This window comes from Clinocottus analis, unplaced genomic scaffold, assembly GCF_023055335.1.
Source record: "Clinocottus analis isolate CAN_PGR_092001 unplaced genomic scaffold, fCliAna1.0.p SCAF_1, whole genome shotgun sequence".
Lineage (NCBI taxonomy): Eukaryota > Metazoa > Chordata > Actinopteri > Perciformes > Cottidae > Clinocottus > Clinocottus analis.
Genome location: NW_027175820.1, coordinates 125,540 through 145,632, shown reverse-complemented (window position 1 = coordinate 145,632; position 20,093 = coordinate 125,540). Strand labels below are relative to the sequence as shown.

Below are 20,093 nucleotides of genomic sequence, written 5' to 3'. Positions count from 1 at the left end.
GTGTGTGTGTGTGTGTGCGTCAGCGAGCATGTATGTAGGGTGTAATTTTCTCCTGACAAGCTGGAGAATAAGTCGTCAAAATAAATTGGAATGACAACTAGAAGAGGAGGAGAGGAGGAGAGGAGGGGGTGAAGACAGAAAGGGAACGACGTAGGAAGAGGGGGAAGAGAGAGGAGACAAGAGAGGAAAGGAGACAAAGCAGGGAGATGCAAAAGATGCAGATGGAGCAGGAAATAGAAGGAGAGGCAGCGAGAGGAGAGCAGTGAGCACCTCTGAAAGGTCAGTGTCTCCTCTCATTTGTCTGTCTGATTGAACTTGCCAATTAGCCACAGAGCGTTACGTCGTGCACAGCGGATGGGAAACAACCTAATCAGAGCCGCGGGCAACACAATGCCGGCTACTGTTCTGCTGCACCGGAGTCATCCGTCCACATTACGGCGACGGCTCTTTATTTCAGCCACTCGGCTGCGTCGCTGTGACAGCCGCTCACGTCGGAACTGAGATGGATGTGATGGAGACGAGCTCGGAGTGGCAAGAGAGAGAAATCAGTGGGATGAATGAAGAGAAAAAACGCAAAGAAAATTAAAACATTCACAGAGAGAGAGAGCGAGAGAGCGAGAAAGAGAGAGGCTGCCCAGGACTTCCAAACACTGACAGCAGGATGGACAGGAGATCGATGATGAGAGGATATAGTCTGACGACGCAAATTGGCACGAGGGAAGAGGGATGGATGGAAGGAGGGGAGACATGACGGAGCACAATGTGAGACAGACAAAGAGCTCAGCAGCTGACGGACGCGGAGGAACGTCGAAGCCGCCGTTGTGTACAAATCTAAGGCCGAGTACTTAGGGATGTAAAAGTCTTAATTCTGTCTGGATTTACGAGCTTCCAGAGAAGTGCTTTGTCCACCACAGAGCACTTCAACTCCCTGATGAAAGAGCACGGAGACTGTAAAACATTTCAAGGCTGACAGCTCAGAACAATCCCGAGTCTTTAAAACTGAAACGATGTAACAGCAACTACTTTTAAATAACTTTACTTACTTTTGTTTTTGCCGTGTTTCTCTTTACAAGAGTTCAGGCTCATGTTCAACACCAGCGTGAGGAAACATTTATGAGTAAGAATAAGAGCGTTCTTCCTCAGGAGCAGCCAATAACCCAGAATGCAACGCTGCAGAGAGACACAGAGCGTCTTCAGTGAGGGAACGGACGTCTAACTTGATATTCAGTGGAGGAACTGAAGAGTGTGAAGCGGTTACTGAGCAGCAGGAAAGAAAACATGTATTGTTTCTATGAAGTCATGAAGTTGAGGAGGACGCTTCATATGCATAACTCAAAATGTGATTCGATTCATCAAATACAACAGCAAACTGGTTAATTCTGGTATTTTCATTCAACTGGATGAGGAGATAAGGAGGGGAAAAGGGATCAGAAAAAAGATGAAGAACACATTATTTAGTGTCTAAAGAAGACGACACATGATGAAATGTTTCTGATAATCTGTTGTAACATCACCGTGAGCTGGATCAGCTGCTGTTTGTTACAACAACATGATGATGGATGATGAAGACAATGCATATTGTTCTACAAAGAACATGATGTCATTCCATGAGTGCATGTGCTGACGACAAGAACATATAACGTTGTTTATTATCATATAATATATTGTTATCACATGATAAACTTATCTTGTTATATGTGCAAAACATCTTGATGAAACAACATCTGTCCGATTTAACAGGACACTGATGCTGAGAGAGAGAGAGAGAGAGAGAGAGAGAGAGAGAGAGAGAGAGAGAGAGAGAGAGAGAGAGAGAGAGAGAGATGAGGGGAGGATGGAGCAGAACATCGGATTCACCAACTCATCTGTTTCCTTCTTTCATTAAACCATCAATCCTCCACCCTTTCCCCACTTCTCTGTCATTGAAAACCATCTAATATACAAACACACACACACATACACACGCTCACACACACACACACACACACACACACACACACACACACACACACACACACACGCTCACACATGAGAAGTCATTGATGGGCGATAAGCATCACTGTGATCTCTCAGTCAGTGATATCGATCTACTCCAACTGGCAGCCTCTCTCTCTCTCTCTCTCTCTCTCTCTCTCTCACACACACACACACACACACACACACACACACACTCACACACAGATAGCAAGACGGCGATGACAATGACGGACGGTCTCATCCCGGTGCGGCCGCCGTGGAGAACAACAGGCGGGCAGAGAGTTCAGTGACATGTTTGTGTTGCGGCTGCACTCACGACGGCACGAGTTGTTGGGTTACTTACATTTTAAGTGGTGTGTGTGTCTGTGTGTGTGTGTTTGTGTGTGTGGGGAAGGAGTAAAAGCACATTCCTTTTTTCCATCTCTTCAGTTTCCCTCTGCCTGAACATGAACGTATTACTGCAATTAAAAAGCAGTAATTAAGAGTGTGTTGTGTTACACGCCACTGCTAATCCTGCAGAGCCAACTCAATCCACTGCGCGAGCAGATTACTGCTCACGGCATGGGCTCTTGTTATCGCACTTCCGTGCACAGACACACACACACACACACACACACACAGTGAATGTTATACGTGCTAAAAGTGGGACTGCACCTTCAGGCATCTTTTTGTGTTTGCAATTAGATTTCCCTGACGATGCAATTCAGGAGGGTGAATGTTCCCTCTTTCTCTTTTGAGTGTGTTCATTGTGTGCGATGCCCTGAGTTTGTGTCAGCTCGCTCGTTGTGTGTGCGTTGCAGCGCTTCACGGGCTTCACTCACGTCGTGTTCGACCCTCCAGACCAGGAGCGTCAAGCACACGGCCCGCAGGGTCCAACCCAACAGAAGAAAAAACCTTTGATTTTGTACTAAAATCAGCAGAGCTGGGATTCAAACCTCTGACCCTCTGCTTATAAGACAGACATGCAAACCATTGATCCACAACCATTGATCTGAGCGCTGATATCATTGTGTTAGAAGTCGTTAAACATGGATGACGTCATGAAAGCGGCGTCACACAGTGAGGGAACCTGCAGAGGAGATAACCAGAGGACTGATGTCTGAATGTTTGCTCTTCATGTTTCTAGTTATTGTTGGAAGACATTGTCGTTAATTATGCGTTATTATGCTGTGCTCTTACTGGTCCGGCCCACTTGAGATCAAAATGGGCAGCATGCGGCCCCGTCACTAAACCAGTTTGACCCCCCTCCTCCAGACCGTCGTCCCGAGAGGAAAAGACAGAGATGCTCTTTTTATCAAATCCTGAACAATGTAAATATGTTCAGGTTTACAAAACAAAGACTCTTCACAGCTTTAGAGCGAACGCTTGTTGGAGCAAAAAGTGGAGTTAATGTGGTGTTCAAAGGACGCAGCGAGCTGCAAACCTTCCTTTCAAGGCCAGTGGGGAGTTTTTGATTTTCAAAGTATTTCTTAAGCCAATAGTTTATGAAAGAAATCTCTAAATAGCGGTGAGGCGCCAAACTTAACATCAGAGTGTTGCTGTAACAGTTAAAGTGCTGTGTGAGTGTGTGTGTGTGTGAGTGTGTGTGTGTGTGTGTGTAAGGGAAAGTGCAGTATGAACCTTTTGCTTTTTTCTTACAACCTAATAATAATTATAATCCAGAAATCAAAGCTCTGCGTCACTGTCAGGCCGTGAGATGAAGTCCAGGTCCACGCCGCCTTACGCTTAACATCTGCACGTCATTCATTACGTTTTAACTCACATTACCACTGGAGTGTGTCGAGCACCGACGTCAGCAAACTGAAAGCAGGATGTGTGTGTGTGTGTGTGTGTGTGTGTGTGTGTGTGAGGTGTCGCAGATGCAAAACCCAAAGAAGCTGCTGGGGGAGGGGAGGTGTTGTCATATATTAATAATAATAACTTTATTTAGTTAGCACTTTTAAAAACAAGGTTTGCAAAGTGCTTCCACAGAGAAACAAAGCATGAACACAACTTAAATGTCGGTAAACAAAACAGACCATCGAGGCATTGAACACAACTAAACCCAACAAATATCCAGAAAGATCAGTAAACAATAAGGAAATAAATAAAATGTACAAACAAAACCATGGGGACAGCAAAATAGATCATAAAAGGACGACATCACTTCTATGAAAGACACATGGCGACCCAGGTTAGCCGCTTCAAGCTAACGACGCTACAGTTTGAGCTCTGGCTCTTGAAGATGGCCATATATATATATATATATATATATATATATATATATATATATATATATATATATATACTCAATTCCTGAGCTGCGGACCAGCTCCAAATGTCAAAACATCTTCAGAACTGCAGCTGTAAGCCGCTTGTTCCATGTAAATAAAGACGCACACTGACCTTTCAGTTGGATTGAGTATAAATAGAAAACAGCAAAGGCACAAAAACACAGATTCTTCAAACCAGCAGGACGACTTCATTGTTTAATTCTGAAGGCAGAAGAGCGTTTTGTGTTGCTGAGTCACATGCAGAAGCTAATGCAGGAGACCGGCCAGTGATATTTTAACACTATTATCAGACAAGAAGATTAGAATCAATTTGCTGCAAAACAAATGACATTCAATGCATGAAACCCTCCCAACCTTTCTGAAAATGCGACTTATATAATAATGAACAAGAATGATGAAGAATAAGAGAATGTTAAACGTATTAAACCAGGAACAAAATGACAGACATTGAGCTGTGGTCTGCGACCAGGGGGAAGTGACTCATGCCCTGCTGGAAGGAAGGTGGACCGGTTGGGAGTGAGCCGCCTGAAGGACCCCCTCCTGAACATTGCCATTAAATATACATAGCGAGGTGCGTAATAATCCAAAATGGTCGTTCCTAGGATATTGGGTTGGGCTAATGAGATCCCTCATTTCCTTCTCCTTTGACCTACTTTCCCTCACCAGGGCCCTGTGCCTCCTTGGTGAGAGGTTTTGTGACGTTCCCACTCTGTGAAACTCTCGAGTGCTTCTAATCGAAGAGCCACACAGGATTACTGGAGGAGCACAGCTTCAGATTATCCGCAGGAGGACTCGGGGTGAGTTTGGGCTCCGCAGTCGATCTATTCTGGACAGAAAGGAAACTGCAACCAGGAGCATTTAGGCTCCCACACGAGGAATTATCCAACAGCGCTGGACTTGCATGTGATGCAAGCACAAGTCCTTTTAATGCTTTGTATGAATATAGAATATAGAACCAAATGACGACAGCCAGAGCAACGATCCATGGTGTTCCTCACCGTGTGGGCTCAAGAACACACGTTTAGGCTGTTTTCATGCACGCTCATTGGCTTCTGTGGCATGTCCTGTAATCCTCCAGAGCGACGTGACGCTGTGCTGCTCCACTGCTGCTGATAAGACTCTTGTTCCACTCACCGTCATCCCACTCAGGCGAGCCGGTTCTGACGAGCGCGATACAACCTGCTGAAAGCACGAGCCGGACGTGGCCTCAGAACTTCCTCTCCTCTCCTTCCATTCATCCGGATCGCGCTCTCCCTTCACACCGACCACTGTGTACGAGTGCCATCGCCGTTCCAGTGCTGTGAAATGAATGATTCACATGCACGGTCGCCGTGCACAGAGAGACCCGCTGAGCCGGGAGTCTGCTTCCTTTCCCCTGGCATCCATTCTCGCTGTCGTCGCCGTCGTGCGACAGCAGCTCTGACCTTTGGGTCTCTCCTCTCGCCGCCACGGCAGCAGTCGGCTGAACGCGTGCGGCTGTGAGCGGAGGGCGCTCGTGCATCAGCGACGATCGCGGCGCTCTAATTTCACTCGTCCGCTGCGGCGCTCTGCTTGCCGTGGAGCTGCGACAAGCTGATGGATGAGCCGACACGCAGCGCGGTGCACGCCGCCGCCGCCGCCGCGCTCGCTCCGACTGCAGCCGACTGATAGGGGATAGGGACGCCATTGTCTGTGTGTGTGTGTGTGTGTGTGTGTGTGTGTGTGTGTGTGTGTGTGTGTGTGAGACATAAAGAGTGGCTTCTGGTCTTTCATTCTCAACGTGTCCGTCTTTAATCAGATGAACTGACTTCCTCTGCTTCAGACAGGAAATCAATCAAAGTGAAGCACACCAATCACTACTCGCTGTTTGTTGTGAACCATCTAATGTTTCCCAGTGTGTGTGTGTGTGTGTGTGTGTGTGTGTGTGTGTGTGTGTGTGTGTAAATGTCAAATAAAAATCAGTATTTCGTAAACGTGACATTCCATGTGTGTTTGAGCTCTCACTGGTCCGTTTGTTTCCTGCGTGAGCGACTGACGCGCCACACTGTGTGTGTGTGTGTGTGTGTGTGTGTGTGTGTGTGTGTGTGTGTGTGTGTGTGTGTGTGTGTTTAAGAAACACCGTGTGGGTTTAGAAGACATATTCAGGCGCTGTCTATTGATCTGCTTGACATTCTCCTCATGTCTTTAACACGCCACCAGATTACACGATCACTCACGTTGACGGTGCGAGAGAGAGAGAGAGAGAGAGAGAGAGAGAGAGAGAGAGAGAAAGAAACGAGTCTCTCTCTCTCTCTCTCGCCTGGAAGAAAGAAAATGAAGCAGAGAGAATAATGAAGAAAAGGTGAATAAAGCGGGCTACATGGACACGGGGAGGAATGTAAAGGGGCGTAAATAACATGGAGGGGGAAGGATCAGATAACGATGGAGATATAATAAAAACAAAGCAGGAAGGGACGAGAGAGGAGGAGTGAAACCACATCTGATGCTGATCTGTGTGTCTGATGGTCTGGAGAACATAGTGGGAGGTGTGTGTGTGTGTGTGTGTGTGTGTGGTCATGACACACTCAAGATGGAAAACACTTCAATCATATTTTACATTATGGGGTGTGTATCTATCAAAAGAAGTAATGAGGAAGGAGATCAGTGTGTTAGAGGAGGAGCCGTGGGGGTCCAACACACACACACACACACACCATTCGTTTGATCCAAACACACGTGTTATTATTGACCCTCACACACACACACACACACACACACTCGCGTGCATGCAGACATTAATTGATCCCGCTGCAGCAAAAGCCGGCCGAAAGGCGAGACACAGGAAGCTGCCCTGTGGCCTCAATACACACACACACACACACACACACACACACACACACACACACACACATAGGCTACCTTGTACCACAGCACTCGCGTTAATGAGGCCGCAGCCAGAGATGACGTGAGCGTGGACGCGACCTTCGCTGGAGTGGAAGGAAGCGCTCGTTGACGCATTTCCTCCTTTTCTCTTAATAATGTGGTTTTCTTTGCACTTCTGAGTGAGGCTACAGGGATATACTACACAAAAACAATTTCTAGAAACTGAACTTCATCACAAGAAAAGAAAAACATAAAAAAAATGTATAAATGAAAAAATCCAATCAGGTGATGCAACTGCCAAAACTCTCTTTTCACACCCGGTTGGTTTAAAGTAATTATTTTGAACTCAAGAGACATTTTCTCTGAAGCTGAATTTGTTTGCACAGATGTGAGTCCGGCGTGCGGACCAATGAGAGGAGAGCTTTCAACTGCAGACCTCGAGATGACGTGAAGGGAAACGACGCTCTGATTTCACTACATGATGGAGAGATGATGAGAGATGATATGAATGCTGTAACATTCAGGGAGATCTGTAGTTTCCTGTTGACTTTGTCAGTTCTCGTTCCCCATTGACGGCGTTTCCTCTTCAGGTTGCCAGACCTGGCAACCTGACCTGGCAACCGCCGCTTGTTCATTGGGAATAGAAGCGCTGACGCTCCGCCTGTAAGATACGACCCAACGAGAGAAAAAACAATCTCTTATCACACTAACGGCAACACCTTGATAACAACATGAGACAGAAATTAATTTTCATTTGTTTCATTTCCTTTTGATTGTTCTGCTGCGAGTCTGTACTTTATCTCGAGCGCGGCACAAATCTATGACAAATGTTGAAACAAGACTTTTACATGTTGATGCCTGACGAAGAAACAAATGACTCAAAATGGAGAAAAGTCCTGAGTCCTATTCTCCTCTTCAGGTATAGCATTCATTAATCCATAGACCGTGATGCATATATGGTCATATATATATATATATATATATATATATATATATATATATATATATATATATATATATATATATATATATATGGCCCTCAGTCTGTACACAAGGAATACGACCGGCCTGGAGTGGGTCGCCCTTTCTACACTAGCTTTTATTAGCTAAAAGCCATATTCCATCACAGCAACCTGCTATTGCTGCACTGGATGTTCAAACACGTGATATCTGCCCGCAGAGTAATCACAGAAATGACCAGCTTCATCCACTGAGGCACTGTAGTTTACATGAGAGATGATGGGATGGACGGAGGCAGCAGGAAAATGCTGGTTGGAGAGAAATGAAGAGAAGAAAAGAAAAGCTAGCGGAGGCGACAACATGAACGGATCTGTATCACAGACACCCTGAACTCTGTCTTAAAGCCGTACGTTTATAATATGGCCATTTCAGTGATATGATGAAGGTCACCGTGAACCAAACACGCACTAATGTTGAAATATGTGGGTTACAAGATGGAAACACAGCTGATGACGCCGGTGTTTACAGACCCGAAAGGCATCAATAGAGCAGAGGCACTATTGTAAAACAGTCCAAATTCCATTAAAGAAGGTAAGCACAGCGCTAAAAAGCTAATTTATTGCTCCAAATTTGAAATTGACCTTGGCACAAATTGTTGCTGCCAACTGCGATGAATTATTTATGATGTTTTTTTTTCGGAAGATCTGACAATACGACTCACGCGTTAACACCAGGAAGCAGTTTCACATGAAGCTCTGTCGAGATGTGACTGTTTCTCAATGAAATGTCAGAGATGGATGGATAGACGGACAGATGGATGGATGGATCTATCTCTACGGTTTTGTGTGGTGACATCTTTCCCATCACTGATCAGGAACAGCTTTCGGTGGTTTGATGCCGCACCACAGCTGCTTCCCTGGACAGCGGGCAGCGTTGTGTAATAACATGCTGATTGTAGGGACATAATTAAACTAGCTGTAATAAAGTGAAAGTTGTGTGACAGTGGAGCAGAGAAAGTGAATTAAGGAGTGCTGATCAAGTCCCATTAAAATGGAGACACAGTAGCAGCTATGAACATTTCAAAGAAAAGGTTTTGGCATTTTGGGAAACAAGCCAGTTTACTTTCTTGCCAAGAACGAGATGAGAACATCAATAGCACTTTCATATCTGTCTGCTAAATAAGAAGCTACAGACGGCAGCTGCACGGCTCAATACTAACTCCGGAAAAAGTTTTCCAGGCCGGCAACCAGGCGGCTTTTGGTTGCCAAAAACTCAAATATGTTTGCCATGTTTTTGCCAACTTTCACTCACGAGCAACAGCTTTGTGTAGCGACTGGAAATGAAACAACAGAGAGCTCGCAACTCAGTTTACACACAAAGTTTCACTTAGAGACACGGGCAGTTTGTTTGAATGTGTTAGCTCCACGCAGAGCCGGGCTAGCTGTTAGCTAGGCTTCATGCTAAGCTAACCCATGTCCTGGCTGATGCTCCCTCTCCAACAGGCAGTTTGCTGAAGTCACTCAATCACGGACATGTGCAACAGTTGCAACACCTTTTTAATATCTTTTAAATAATTATTGAGTCTCCTTTTCGAAAAATAGTGAATAAGAAAGCTTTTATTGTGAAAGGTAAAAACAGAAGGAGTGGATCTTTGTTAAGTTGAAAGCAGAACTTTATCTCATTACAGTTCACTCACTTTGTGTGAAAGTACTTAAACAAATGTCAGTATTTTTGTAATCACATTGGCTGAATGTTTTACTCATGATTGGTGGAAATGCAAATAAAAGGTGGCAGAATTTAAACATACATGTTGTGAAAAATGAGCCTGATACGATTTAAACCAGGATTTTATTATTTAAAACACATTTCAGTCAATGCTCAAGCTGTCGTTTGTTGCATCTCTTTTAATATATTGAACAGCCAAACCCTCCATATGGCTCTTTCTACATACATATATATATATATATATATATATATATATATATATATATATATATATATATATATATATATATATATATATATATTCAGGATTTTGGAACCAGCAGGTGAAAATGTGCTGTGTCGAATACTTTGTCTGACATTTTTATAAAATATGGAGATCTGAGGTGATGATTTAGCGTCTTCTGGCAAACTCCATTTCAGTGAGATATTCTAGTCGGACGCTTTAATAGTCATATTTATTTGAACACTAGGAGTTTTGTGCACATTAAAGACGTGAAATATGAGAACAATTATTGAAAAATGTTAAGTGTACAAGGAGCATAAGCCAAGTGAACACTTAATATTCTGTTCAGAACATTGTTCTTATCTTCTGTCATTAGGTGACTGGTGACCTTTCCAAACTTTAAAAGGTTTCCTTTGTCGTGAGCAGAAGAAGGTCCTTAAAACTGAAAGCAGTCGTTTTAAGAGGTGATTTTGGAAAGGTGAAAAATCAAAATGGCTTCCGACGTGCCGATAGTCGCTCACATCTGACATTAAACGCTGGAAAGCTTTTAAAGTTTCAAGTCAGCGCTGATGGACTGCAGGTCACGCTGAGTCTGGGTCCAAGCCTCCAACCGGTTTTAATATCAAGTTCTCCGTCTCTCTGGTCTCTGCACCGCATTTGGGTTCAGATGCAAATTGCAAAACTGGTTTGTGGCACAAAACATCCCTCACCCGTCCTTTCCAAGCACCGAGAAGAACCGACGGAGCCTTCAGGTGCTTTTAAGTCACCAAATGTCAAAACCCAGAAGGCTCTCTCCTGAGTCCAGGTTTGGTTTGTCCGTCCCGGGCTGCCGTAGCAGCATGTGAACGTCGTTGATCATTTTTCACACACAGTTTTATCTGCAACTTTTCTCCAGCGAGCACACATCCAATTTGTTTCTGAGGAGTCGCCTTCTTTATGCATAAAATCCCAAAATGCGGCATTTCACACTTCATCTTAACAAACTCTGCACAGCTGAGCTGTTGAGCCGTCTCATTTACTGCCACCGACGTAAGAGTAACTGTGTTTTCCAGCGCTCTCTGTGCTCACAGCAGATCACACAATAAACCCTCTTGAAGCCGCTGAACCAGAGAACTGTGTCAGGAGAAGCCGGCAATTCCACAGCACGTCTGACAGAATCTGAAGCTCAGACCTGGGATTGCTACAAACAGCACTCGGCGAACCATTTGGTGACAGAATTGGAGTCAGCAACCATCAGAGGCGCAGAAAAAACCCCGTTCTGTTCGGCTCTAGAGCGGCTTGGAAAGGTCCGGGATAAAGGAGGCTCTTCGTACGCCGGTTCTGCCGAGTGAAGCTCCGGTTTGTTCCCTCAGTAAACATTGTAAACATGAGGTTATGGCCTCAATCTCTGGTTTGAAGTCTCTCACTGTGATTGACAGGTCGCTGCCACCAACAGAGCCGTGCGTCACGACGTCACGACGTCACTCCTCGCTATTTCAAACATTCATTGGTTCACGAAAAACAGCAACGACTGTGTTCACAGACGGGACGGCCAGACCGGCGAACGCCAAAAACATCCAAAACATCCAAACCAACGGACGACGACTGCGTCCACTTCTCAGATGAAGTCAGCGGCTTCACAGCTTCACAGCTTCAGCCAGACCGTCCACTCGCCTCTCCCTGCGTTAAATACTGCTCATCTCTACCTCAATCTATTGTAATTATGATTTTTGCCATAACAAGCTCCACCCCCCCCGAAAAGGTGAGCATGCGTCGCATGCGGTGAGCCCTCGCTGTGGACTCAGTGAGCGTGCATGCGGCCGTGTGCAGAGGAGGCCAGCTAAGTGCTACTTTACGCTCTTTGAAGGAACAAATGAATGCAGACCGTTTCATCTCCACAGACAAGACAAGAAACATATGCAGCTAACAGGCTTTCCTCACCGCCATCTGTCTGGATATGAAACGCTAATCTGGCAACCCCCAATCCACAATATGCACAATGCGTTGTGGGTGCACGTATAGTACTTAGAGTGTGTGTGTGCATTTTAAATGTAAAATAAATTGGATGCAAAAGCATTCTGTGTGCATTTCCTTGATGGCGGAGCCTAAAAGCACCGTTCTTTTTGATCATTGTTTCCACGCGCTGGGTTCGCGTGTGTGTTCGCGTGTGTGTTCGCGTGTGTGTGTTCATGTGTGTGTTCGTGCTCGAGCTCGTCGTGAGTGGCAGAAATCTGTGTGAGATCAACTAACCGTTGCCTTGATTGAAGCCAGCTGTTTCTCTTCAATTACAACACTCCCATGCGAGCCGGAGCGCTCGCAATCTGCACACATGCGTGTCTGCACATCTGGGGGCTTTTGAGCAAAGTGCTGGCTATTTCCTGTGATTGTGATTCATATATCAGAACATGTAGAAAACTATTCATGTTGGAGTTCAGGCACCTAAATCATGGTGTATTGTCCAAAGTAACTACAGTGTGTTTGCAGATTTGTGCCACATTGTTTTGATTAAAATGTGTCTTTTTTATTTTATTGTAATTTGTAAAGGTCAATGAATGATATTCTAAAAACAAACTAGAATTTAATTTGTGCAGTGTGCACAATTAGCGCAGTTAACACATAATTCCCATGGTGACTGTCACATCACTGTTCATAAAATCATTTAATTAAATCAAAAGGATAAAAAGTTAATTTACGATAATAATCCGGAAGCAGATTGAGAGACAAAATTAAAACTAATTAGTCGTCATAATCAGCTACATTTGAGTAACTGTATTTCCAACGTGCCTCCGACAAGAGCTGCTCGCTAAACGTCTGTATTTAAAGATCAGAGCTCAGAGGAGCTGCTCAGCCGCTCTGCAGCAGGACGTCTGCAGCAGGACGTCTGCAGCAGGAAGTCTGCAGCAGGACGTCTGCAGCAGGACGTCTGCAGCAGGACGTCTCCAGCAGGAAGTCTGCAGCAGGACGTCTGCAGCAGGAAGTCTGCAGCAGGAAGTCTGCAGCAGGACGTCTGCAGCAGGAAGTCTGCAGCAGGACGTCTGCAGCAGGAAGTCTGCAGCAGGAAGTCTGCAGCAGGACGTCTGCAGCAGGACGTCTGCAGCAGGACGTCTGCAGCAGGACGTCTGCAGCAGGAAGTCTGCAGCAGGAAGTCTGCAGCAGGACGTCTGCAGCTCTGCTAACACGCCACGCAGGATTCTCCTCCACAGAAGCAGGAGCCCATTTTTAGACTTGGCATGACAGTAACGGGAAATAACTAGAGGAGACAAAAGGAAAGGAAAATAATTGAACCTTTCAGTGACGCTGGCAAACCGGTGATTAATGCAGCTGAAGCTGACAGACTGCTGCTGCAGCAGCTTGGAAACACTTTGCAGAACACGCAGAGGATCAGTGCATGACGTGTAAAACATCTCTGAACCGGCGCCGCGGCGTCAGACGGCTGAGTTTTCATCCGGCGGCAGTTCGGACCAAACAAGACCTGAACCGTTTAGAAGTGTCACGATGTAAACGAGGTTCATTATGAAGCTTTGGCTCCAGGACGTACGCACTAGATGATGCTTCTTTCTTTGTGGTCATGCAGCAAAAGGCTGGCAGCAGGTGAGAGCTAATGTTTACATCGCATCGCTCCAATGGGACGACTGCACGCATCATGTCGATGCTGAAGCGATGCATCGTCAGACCTACCGGGTACTGACCGGACGGTGTTACTTTGAGACAAACACATGATTTCCTGAAAACCTTTGCTTTAGATGTAACCTTTAAGGCTCCTAAAGGTTACATCTGGTCAACATGGAAGCGTCCGTACGAGAGGTTTGATGAGCAAAAAAACAAAACCTCCAAAATCTAATTAGGCATTCGATTCCAACTTGTTCTTCACACTGTGTCAACATCCAGTCAGACGTGTTACTGGGTCCATCAGGCCAAGAGGATTTAAAACACAAGAGAACATTGGACTCACAGTGTTTAAGATTGAAAGGGTCAATTGGTTTCAGATCAAATCTCGTAATAATGTATTTTCTCCCCTTAATGTCCTACACGCTGCAGGAACATGTGACTGTAAGCGTGTGCACAGAACCGCTGCCTGTAGTAATCCTGTGAAAGGACGACAACAGCCTCCTGACAAGAGGAACGCATCGGAGGCGGTTTCACCTTCAGAGAGAAACGAGAAGAAAAGCAGTGAAAGACAACAGTGGTGAGAGTTTTTCAAAAAGGGAAAAAGCTCTGGAGACGGACAACAGACACGTGTGAGTGTGTGTGTGAGTGTGTGTGTGTGTGTGTGTGTGTGTTTGTGTGTGAATCCTTTCACTAATTAACCAAATTAATAATTCCATTAATCATCACGCCAACGGGAGTCACTGCAGTCACAGAACGGCGTCCGATTGGCTGTTCAAGAGGCGGAGGAGCCTCTGGGGGACGAGCGCAGCGCTCACTCGCTGCTCTTTTAGGTGTTGGCGCGTTATTAAACGACTTGTGGAAATGAAAGGTTTGGGAAACCAGAGGATGATGTGCGCCGAGACACACAGCTGATGATAGGAAAAAGATGACTCTTATTAGAAATGAAGAGCAGCTGTGCATTAAAAAGCATCCTGATGGAAACACCTGCGAGACGAGCGCACGCTGCTTTGAGTCTGTTGCTGTCGGTAAGCAGCCAGACGCACAACGCAGTGTTTTACAGGCATGTGGCCCCTAACATGGCGAGGTGAGGACCCGCACTTTCAGCAGTATAATCACACACACACACACACACACACACACACACACACACACGCACGCACGCACGCACATGCACGATAAACGTGTGGTGTGGGCCAAAAGCTCAAACAAATAGAAGTAATCTTAGATCCTGATTGTAACACCTCCAGCCACACACACACACACACACACGCACGCACACGCACGCACGCACGCGCGCACACACACACACAGACACGCACACACACACACGCACACACACACACATACTCTCATCCCTCGAAGAATCATGTCAGAAGCTCATCCTCTCTCTCTCTCTCTCTCTCTCTCTCTCTCTCTCTCTCTCTCTCTCTCTCTCTCTCTCTCTCTCTAGCTGTGTTAAATGGCGCCTCCACTCAAACTAAATCCCTGGAGTGAGAGTGAAAATAAGAGCGAGAAAGTAAGAGAGCAGGGGGGGGGGGGAGACAGACAGAGAGAATGAGATGGGATTACAGGGATAATGCGAGCAGATGGAGGGAGGTCGAGGCTCCGGCAGGACTCTCCACTCCAAACGGATTAAAAGACTTCAACAGAGCCACCGGCAACGCCGTGGACGCAACGCGTTGCCCCCCCTCATCCCCCCCCCCCTCCTCCCCACCCGGTCCGACCGCCGATAAGCCCAGAAATGAAAATTTAGCGCCTTTCAGCGTCGCGCGGTGGGCCGTGGGGTCGTGGACGTGTTTTCCAATCCTCTGCTCTCTCTTTCTATGAAGCACAGAACAAGTTTTTTTTATTTTATTTTTAAACCCATCCATTTAGGAAACATTTAAGCTGATCCTGCTCTTTAAACGCGGCATTAGCAGGCATCCTGTTAGAGACGAACGCGCCACAGCTGAGATGCCGTTGAGCCACTGAAGACTCAACCATCAGGTCGGGAAGAGATCTGCCTCATCAGCAACAACATGTCTCTAATCTCCAAATACAATAAGTCACTTTATGCCAACATGAATAAGATATAACTTATCCCTATTGTTGGTTGGATTTAACAAGATTACACATTAAAATGAACTTTCCACGCTCTAAACTTTTGTTTCTGAAGAATGCAGATGCCTCTCATGCGTTCACTTTATTTAAATCAGCAGCCAGAGCTCCTCGTTTCTGCTTCTTCCTCCGCCGATATCCTGCCAATTTATTCTCGACAAGAGCGTTATTATTCCAAGCTGTCTCCCGTTGTGTTTGATTCCTGTTAATTTGCAGCAAAAATGTTACAACGCAGCCCGTCAGAAAGAGACGAAACTGGTTTAATGTTTGACAGGAAGAAAGAAACCATCATCCAGCGACTCATCTCCTCAGCTGCTGAAACGTCTTCCACTTGCTGCGAATTGAAAAGTAAGAAGAAGAAAAGTTTAGAGGCCTGCCTCCAAAAAAAGGCATCTTGGGTAAATCCAGATTCACCCTCCAACCCCACTTTCCATCAGAGAGTAACTGTTAGCCGCTGGTGCTCTGTACAGGATACTGCATCACTAAAGAGTCATATTCCACTCTGACAACGGAGAGTTCTCCCATTACCGTGAAGGGGCCTCAGAAGGGAAATGATGGTGACAAATAGCCGACATTGTGGGTAAACTGGGCTTGTGTGCCAGCAGCAGCCTCAGCTTCTTTCCCTGCGTCAGGATGGTTCACATTACAGAGGCCGATAGGTCACATTGATCAGCTCCCTCCACCTCAGTCAAATAAGAAATAAACTGTATTCATTCCCAAGAGGGCTTTTGGTTCTGGCAGCAGCACGAATGATGCAGACGCGGGTCTCAATAGAACATTCTGCAGAACTTGTTGTTCCAGTCAGACCATACGGACAGATGGAAATATAAAGGTTAGAAAGCAGGCAAACTCAACCACAATGTTTTCTTTGCCCTCTGTGTTCTCGTCTCAGGCTCAGAGTCACACTCAGTTAGCTCGGCCTTTCATCCCCTCACAGATTTATTAATGTGAATCTGGCTGCATGTGGACTCCCCCTCCCCCGATGTGCTCCCTTCTTCAGCTGCAGGTGATGATTAACCTGTTGGTTGCAGTGCTGCCCCCCCACCCCCCTCCTTTTCCTGACATCTGAGCATCTGTTGATGCTGGCAGCAACAGCAGCGGCCTGTTTCAACCAAGCACATGAATCATCATCATCATCATCATCATCATCATCAGCAGCAGCAGCAGCAGCAGCACTGATAACTGCCACTCAGTTTGACCTCTACTGCTGTTGTAAGACGCCCCCCCCCCCCCCCCCTCCCCTCGCAGCTCCAGGGTTGCTGGTTCCCTCACACCTCCGACCACCAGACAGCAACCATGACGCACAGAGGCTGAACTTCAGCTGCTTCAGACTCAATGCTGTTGATTGAGTGTAATAGCACCTGTATGTGGTTACTTTCTCCTCTTTCTCACCAAACGGCATCGTGTTTATTGGACTCCAATCTAGAATCTATGGACCGCTGGGACATTTTTCAAGTGTCGGCTCTTTGCCTCTCCGTGCGTATTTACGCACACCATACAACGCATTGTTAGATAGGTGATGTGTGTATGCTGCTCAGCGAGCCTCACGGGGAGGGAACTCTTGACAAGAGACCGTGCACACAAACTGCCTCTCACTCTTCCACACACACACTCCACCTCACGCGCACGGGCGTGCGCTCGAACCGTCGCTCACCTCTTTTATCCTGAACTTTGACGGTGATCTCCACCAGAGGCTCGGTCTCCCGGTCCAGCCTCCGTGATATGACTATATCCCCGCTGTCCCGGCTCACGCTGACCGGTGAGCTCTCCGCGTCGGGCTCCACCAGCTCAAAGGCTGCAGCCTGAAAGCTCGCCGGGCCCAGGTTCATCACCACCGAACCAAGCCCCGCGTCCTCGGACACGTTGATGAAAACGGGGCTTTCCGATTCCGGCGCGGACCTGGACCTCCTCGCTGCCACTTTAGTTTGAGATGTCGGTTTCCGTTTGCCCGCCTGGGGGTCCGGTGCCACCGGCCATTGCCGCGGACTGATCTCAACCGCCACGCTCCGGCTCGTGCGAGGTGGCCACCCGCGGTCCCGGGCGAACACTTTGAACTTAATCGGCTCACCTTGACCGAGGATGGAGTCCACCAGGAGAATGTCTCCGGTTTTGGGCACCGCGTAAAAACTCCCGTTTTTGGGCAAAACGAAGTAGATGAGCTCCGCGTTCTTTCCGCTGTCGCCGTCCCGCGCGGTGACCGTGTAGATGGCCGTGCGCAGCGCGGTGGCATCATCCAGGCTCAGCTTCACATCGGGACCGGGGAAGGTGGGCTGATGGTCGTTGGTGTCCAGGACGTCCACCTTGATGGATGCTACAACCGGAGACCCCTCGTCCACTTCCCGGGAGAGCTGCGCGCGTTCCCCGCAACACAACCCGAGACTCAGCGCGTATTCAGCCCGCTCCTCCCGGTCCAGAACCCCAGAAGTCTTCAACAAAACGTGGCCCCGTTTGTGGTGCGCAAAAACGCGGAAATTCTCGCTCCCGTCTCCCAGGAGTTGAAAGTGCGCCGCAAATTCCTCGGTACCGCACAGCCGCTGCGAGTTGAGCCGCTTCAACGGGACGCTCAGCCCGTTGACCCGGGAGCCCGGAGACGAGTTCTCAAACACATGCCCGTGGAAGAACGGCACCGGCTCCGCGGTTCCGTTCCCGTGTGCGCACGAAACCAAAAAAGGCAGAAACGCGACCCAAATCATGACTGGATATCTCACGAGCTCCGCTGCACTAAAGCGCTCGCGCCACACCGACACCCATGGGTGCGCTGCTTCCTCGGGGGGTGTTTCTCCTCTTTCCCTTTACGATGCGAAACTTCCACAAAGCTGCAACACGGACATGTTGTCGTCACCATTCTTCATCTCGTCGCAGGAGAACTTTGTCTCTGTGTGTTGCGCGTCCTCCTCCTCTCGCGCTCTCTCCTGTCTGCTGCCTCGCCAGCAGCGCTGTCTGTCTGTGCGCGTCCCGGGAAAGAAAAAAAAGAAAAAAGCTTCTTCCAGCTCGAGTGCGCGCTTACCTCCGTGCGCGTCCTCGCTCTCTTTTTTAGGTGCGTTGTTTCCCACCGATCTGTCCGTCTGGCGCTTCAGTTGCTGCAAACTGTGCGCGGCCAAACGCCGGCTCTCTTTACAGATGGATCCGACCGGCTGCCATCAGGAAACGAGGCGGGAGGGGGGGGGGGGGGCACGTGGTCCATCGGGGTTATCGAGCGGAACCGACCGCTTTACGCGCGCCTCGCCAAAGGAATCGAGCGCAATGGATCCACAGCAGCGTGATGCAGCGGGAACGGATCCCTCTAATGGAGACAACTTCTCAGCAGAGGAGCTGCGCGAGTCGAATCAACTCGTGCGCGCGCACAAACACCCACACGGCCACGGCCCACAGAGCGCGAGAGGTCCGTGTGTGCGTGCGCGTGTCTGTTGCTGCAAGTGTCGTGGTGTGTGTGTGTGTGTGTGTGTGTGTGTGTGTGTGTGTGTGTGTGTGTGTGTGTGTGTGTGTGTGTGTTCTCAGGGGGAAACAACCGGCCTCCTTCTCTCCCGGTGATCAATGTCCAGTCTTGCACGTCCAGATCCATCACTCCTCTTTCCAATAACACGTCAGTCCATTGGATTAAAATAATGTAAAAATCGATCATTTTAAAACGCCTCCAGGGGGGCAAAGAGAAAATACTGGCTTCTGCTGGGGCTCCAGAGCTGTCTTCATGTCAGAGGAGAGCTGAGCCCCGTTCCAACGTGCTCATCTCCTGCTGCTTCTTCTTTTCTCTGTTTCCATTATGGAGCTTTTGCTCTCCAGGGGTCTGTGCACGTGGAGCAGCACAGATATTCACTTTCATACATCAGCTTCCACTTTCACATCTGCTCCCCACATGTAGGAGCAATGGCGTCTTATGGCAACCCCGGAAAGTTAGCATCGCCCTCAGCAACAAAAGCAGACGGGATTCGGGATCCAGGAGTTTTAATGATACTTGCACGTTTTGTTCAGCAAGATGATCTTTAACGTTTTATGATTTTGTAAGAGGAAATGCATCGCCAGAGGCATTAAAGTCAACGATTGCATGAGCAACACCACGAGACTGTGAAGCGGCTAATTGGCGTGATGACGTTTTGTCGGCTCATTTAGCCGTTAGCATCCACTTTTTAAAAATTTTGACATGAAGTGCTTCAAAGGTAATGAGAAGGGTTAAATGCTGATGTAATTTATATTGCACCAAACATTAACATATTATGTGTGTACCACAGACATTAAGGCATCAAACCATAAACAGAACACACAAACAAACCCTGACGAACCCAGCAGGCTTTGGGTTCTGTACCAAATCGAGAAGCCTCAACATTTTTTGGTGGATCTCTGCTGTAAAAGAAATGTGAGCGTTTTTGTGTTTCCAAAGCATGCTACATGGTCATTATCTCATCCAAAGCACT

At 47.3% G+C, this 20,093-nt stretch overlaps 1 protein-coding gene across 1 annotated transcript in view; it reads right to left on the bottom strand.

Annotated features, from left to right (window-relative positions):
- si:ch211-186j3.6 (neural-cadherin) overlaps positions 1 to 18,516 on the bottom strand; it is a 250,418-nt gene extending 231,902 nt beyond the window's left edge. Inside the window, exon 1 of the mRNA XM_068575994.1 lies at positions 17,339 to 18,516. Within this exon, the coding sequence (XP_068432095.1) occupies positions 17,339 to 18,377 (1,039 nt within the window). The 5' untranslated portion in view covers positions 18,378 to 18,516. The remainder of the gene's footprint in view (positions 1 to 17,338) is intronic.
- Between the last annotated feature and the right edge of the window lie 1,577 nt (positions 18,517 to 20,093).